Raw genomic sequence first — 5325 nt, 5'->3', positions numbered from 1 at the left:
AGTGTGGTCCAGGGACCACTAGTGGTCCGCGACAGCACTCAGGTGGTCCGCAAGGGGATTTCCATTTTCCAAGACAAGCTAGCAGTCAGCTATATTTGTAACATTATTACAACGCTGAACATAGCTGAAGTGTCATTTGCGCCACAATAAGACAGGCTTGTAAATGTGAATAAAAACTATGTGATCTGCGTCAAAATCAGACGTGTCAAATTAGCGCCCGTCAACTGTCAGTTCAATTGACATGTGGTCCCTGAACATTTTTGGGGGGACAAAGTGGTCCTCGGTCTGAAAACGTTTGAGAAACACTGATTTAGAGGTCAGCTGGTCTTGAAACTGGATAATAACGGCAACAATGATAATAATGATCATAATTATTGTGGTAACATTGTATTGTGTGTTTCTGAAAATTCATTTAATCCACAAAGGGAAACTAAACTGTTTAGTTATTTTTACCGTAGAGATCTGCCGGCAATCAGCATTTGCCAACTGGGATCGAATACTCCTCACTAGCTGATCCCTGGCGGGACAAGACAAGACAAGACAACACAACCCACAATTAACTCAAGTTCCGCCCCTAATATATTCTGTTATATAATAACGGTAACAGTAATAAGAACAGTAATAATAATAATAATAATAATAATAATAATAAATATGAATAATATTAACAGAGATAACAATGATCATAATTATTGTGGTAACAGGTTGTGTGTGTTTGTGTAAATCTATTCAATCCATAAAAGGAAGCTGTTTAGTTATTTTTACTTCAGAAATTTGCCGGCAATCAGCATTTGCAAACTGGGATGTTGCTCACTTGAGGACAACCCACATTTAACAGGGCTGATAGTATTCAGGCTCCATGCCTGATTTCAGGCTTGACAGAGTTTGCAAAAATAAAAACATTGATAATAATTAGCCATTAGGTTATTCTTATCTCGGAAAGTGTTACATGTTAAGGGTTTTCTTCTACTATCAGGCTTGAATAATGGTCATACACAGGCTAATAAATGTTTGAATAAAGTGTCAAAATAGGTCTACGTTACGTCACTATGCAGTATCTCGTCGTTAGAGCAGGGGAAAAGTTCAGGCTCAGGATTTTTTTTCACGATCATCCCTAATTTAACTAACCTTCCGCCCCTAATATGTTCTCTTATATAATAACAATAATGATAATAATAATAATAATAATAATAATAATGATACTACTAATGATATGGTAATAACAATGGCAAAGGACCACAGTGTAGAGCTGCTCATCACAGCCTTTGGTGTACTGTAGGCTACCTGTCAGATGAATGGAGACTACTGTACTGTAACCACTGGACTAGCTGTTCTCAGATGCTTTCCCCTAGCTTAAATTACTTATTATTATTATTTTTACCTTATGTTTTATCTTAATGTTTTAAATGTTTTTTGACTCCAATTCATTTCCTTCTTTCTTCCCTGTTTCCTTTCATTTACATTTGTTAACTTTGTGAAGCACATTGAGTTGCACCTGTGTATGAAATGCGCTATATAAATAAACTTGCCTTGCCTTGCCTTACTGTAGTGTAACCACTGGACTAGCTTGGTCCACCTCAGCAGGGGTGTCAGGTGTGGGGGACGCATGCCTGAAATTGATATTTGAAGTCATCGACTGCTCAGCACAGGGCCCACTACAGGGGCCAGGAGGACATGTACACCCGGGAAAACTTAGACATTGTTTATAAAGGGGGCACCACAAGACACAAACCTAAACATTGTTTATAAAGGGGCCACCAGATTGGATTAATACGCTCCTGCATGCATGCACACGCACACACACACGCACACACACACACACCCCAGCCATCTCCTCAGATGTCAGCTCTGCTGGCGTTGGCACATGTTTCTGGAAGTCTCCTAAACAGACAGCAGCAGCAGCTCTCCAGACATCCAGAACCCTGTGTGTGTGTGTGTGGGGGGGGGGGGGGGGGGGGTCTGTGCGTGTGTGTGTGTGTGTGTGTGTGTGTGTGTGTGTGTGTGCATGTGTGTGGGGGTGTGTCTGTGTGGGTGTGTGTGCATGTGTGGGCGCGTGCGTGTGTGTGTGTGTGTGTGTGTGTGTGTGTGTGTGTGTGTGTGTGTGTGTGTGTGTGTGTGTGACTGGGCTCCTCTCTTCAACAGATGGGGTGTCTTGCTATTACCACATGCTGACATATGCTGAAGATGGACTGGCATGCAGCTCAAGATATCTCTCTCTCTCCTCTCTCTCTCTCTCTCTCTCTCCCTCTATCTCTCTCTCTCTTTCTCTCTATCTCTTTCTGTATCTCTCTCTCTCTCTCTCTCTCTCTGTCTCCCCCCTCTATCTCTCTCTCTCCCTCTCTCTCTCTCTCTCTCTCTCTCTCTCTCTCTCTCTCTCTCTCTCTCTGCCAAACTGGACTGGAGCGATAGCCTATTGCTGCAGATGAAATCAGTGTTTATGTTGTCCTGTAAAAGGGACACAAATAAGCAGCACACATAGCATATGCCAGTGTGGACATGTGCCTACACATGGGAAGAATAATATTGCCCAAGCCAGGAGGCTTAAGCCCAAATGTAAACTAGTTGGCTACGTTATACTAAATCAGGGGTGGGGAGCCTATGTCTAAAGGGCCGTTTGCGGACCTTGAGGCCGTTTGATCCGGCCCCCGATATAGTTTTAATGTTATGCAGCTTCATATGAAATATGACATATTTTGTAAATGAATCTTAGAAAACACATTTGCAATACAATTAAGTTATATTCAGGGGACCTAGACCTAGGTGTGTTTTAAAGGTGGCTTCCTTCAATATAGGCCTAAAGTGCATGGGGGAAATCCTGGTTTGTGTTCATAGTACGGCCGTCGGAGGACTTTTACGGCCCTCGTAGTAATTTGAAGTGGCCCCTCGAGTGAAAAAGGTTCCCCACCCCTGTACTAAATGATTAGTAAATATCATCAAGGTTCCCTTGAGGACATCATAGCAGATAGCACATATATAGGCCTACACTGCCCTAGAATTGAGTTTAAAACTCTTCTGATAGTTTTTAGCTTAGGCCCTAAACGTAGGCCTAGCAATATCATCCTACTGGACTAAATGTAGGTGTTCAGAGTCTCCTCTGGTGCTTATGAGTCAGATCTAGACCGGGTGGGAAATGCTGCTTCCTGTCCAGATTAGAACGATCTCAACAGTAGACCTATTCTAAAGTAGAAACAGAACATTGAATCACAGTTATGTATGATAATGTGCGATAAGTAATTTTGATTGATTGATTTTGGTTGGTTGGTTGGTTGGTTGGTTGGTTGATTGATTGATTGATTGATTGATTGATTGATTGATTGATTGATTGATTGATTGATTGATTGATTGATAGTTTTGTGTTTTTTTTTATCCGTTGCTATGGCGGGGTGACACAACACAGACTGTGCGATGGGAATTTGAGCAGAAGCCTCGAATAGCTAGCCAATCACAGAGCCCAGTTTGGGTCACATGGCCACCAGACGTCCCACTTGGCATTCGATTACGCCGCAAGTTTCATAGTAACTGCAGAAGCGTCGCCGAGTGGCACACAGACCTGCCAGGGTGGTGGTGGAGCAAGCGCAGCTGTTTATTTATTTGTGTACATAATTTTTCGTACCCGTGTCGTACCTCGCCACCCGTGGAAATGTTTAACAGTCTTTTAAGGGACTTTGATGAGGATCCATTCTTTTCGTGAGTTGCCTACATTTCAATAACAATGACCTATTTTGTTTTCCCGATGACTTTTCCATGTTTGGTTAACCAGCCCACTGTAACTAACGGACTGTGTGCTTTGAATGTTGCTGTGCAACCGACATAGGCATAGCCTACTTTTAGAGTTACTTCTTTTAGAACAAATTCTAGTCGTGGCATGCTTGCGCGAATCAATTTGCTGTAGCCTATAATAAATAGCCATGTGAGAAGAAGAAACGACTCCTTTTATGACTCGCTTAGCCTATAGACGTTTCCACTAACCTATTTGCGCCTTGTGTCCAAGAATAATACTAGCCTACCGCTACTTCTATGTTAATGGCCTGATGTCACCTGTCCTGTTGAACAGCAATTTGTGGTAGTGGTCTAGTCTACTTTTTTATGGTGGGTAGCCTATAGGCCTACTGTATATTTGAGCATTTTTTGAAGTAGATATAACTTACTGTATTGAATTTGAAGTGGGTTATACACCTTATACCACGTAGACTACACTGATTTGTGGCCCAGACACTAACGTGGTGGCCCTAATAAACCGTAATAACAATGCACTCCAGAACGACTTGACACCCAGAATGCGGAAAACCTTCTGGCTGTGACTTTCAGTAGGTCTATTGCCGACTCCAATAACACAGTGTGGGTAGGACCTCCGCCAGCGGTAAACCTTGTTCCTACTTTAGTTTCTTACTCATAAATCTTCTGGCGGGGAGTAGTTGGACTATTTAAGGCTCTTCTTAAGTACGCGCTGATAATTGGCAGATTCCGCGTGCGTGTGTCAAGTGGCCCGTGCGCTCGTTCCGAATGTTTACTGATACGCAAAATGTGGCGACTAATGATTGGTCCTCTCTCTAATGATGACTAATGATCCCACCGCAATATACTCGCAAGTCTCAACAGTCTTCCATCTGAGATAGGCAAGGTCCTACCAATTATAGTGCAGCCTGTGTCTCTCTTAACATGGCGTACCATCAACACACGATCGACCTTTCACAGAAGGAAATAGCCTGCTATGGCAATAAAACGCCAAGCAAAAAATATTAGGATGAATAGGCTATCAACCATATTAAGGTAACCTTAGACTGCCTTCATTGTGCTGAAGTATAGGCCCAATGCTTTGCCTTATCAGACCTCTAGTGATTACCTCAATGCTGGGGCATATTACATTACATTACACTTAGGCTATAGCTGACCCTTTTATATGCGACTGACAGGTAGACCTATATAGATACAGGTCAGGGTATTGGTTACAGTCCCTGGAGCAATGTGGGGTTAGCTACCATGCTCAAGGGCACTTCAGCCATGGATGGTGATGTAGTGGGTGGTCAGAGTGGGATTCGAACCTGCAACCCTCTGATCTTAAGTCCGCCTGCCTAACCACTAGGCCACAGCAGCATGCATGAGGTGATGGCAGTGTTGCCAGATTGGGCTGTTTCCCGCCCAATCGGGCTACTTAGGATGGCCGTGTGCGGGTAAAAATGGCATTTAGCAGGAAAAACCTGCCCAATTTTTGCCATAGAAATCAATAGAATCGGGTGGGATTTTGTGCTTCTAGGCGGATTTTGTGCATTTTTTGGGCTGGAAATCATCAGCCTCATCTGGCAACCCTGGAGGTGATGGCAGTGT

The 5325-nt window shown here is 43.2% G+C and overlaps 1 protein-coding gene across 2 annotated transcripts in view; it reads left to right on the top strand.

The window, feature by feature from the left end:
• Positions 1-3514: 3514 nt before the first annotated feature.
• Positions 3515-5325, top strand: part of mlf1 (myeloid leukemia factor 1) — a 31463-nt gene continuing 29652 nt past the window's right edge. The window contains exon 1 of one of the 2 annotated variants that reach the window (XM_063205890.1): positions 3515-3687. In XM_063205890.1, coding sequence (XP_063061960.1) covers positions 3641-3687 — 47 coding nt within the window. In that variant the 5' untranslated portion in view covers positions 3515-3640. The remainder of the gene's footprint in view (positions 3688-5325) is intronic. The other variant, XM_063205891.1, reaches the window with a different exon arrangement.

This window comes from Engraulis encrasicolus, chromosome 8 (assembly GCF_034702125.1).
Source record: "Engraulis encrasicolus isolate BLACKSEA-1 chromosome 8, IST_EnEncr_1.0, whole genome shotgun sequence".
NCBI lineage: Eukaryota > Metazoa > Chordata > Actinopteri > Clupeiformes > Engraulidae > Engraulis > Engraulis encrasicolus.
The sequence above is the reverse complement of the archived record's forward strand: the minus strand, read 5'-3'. Positions and strand labels throughout refer to the sequence as shown.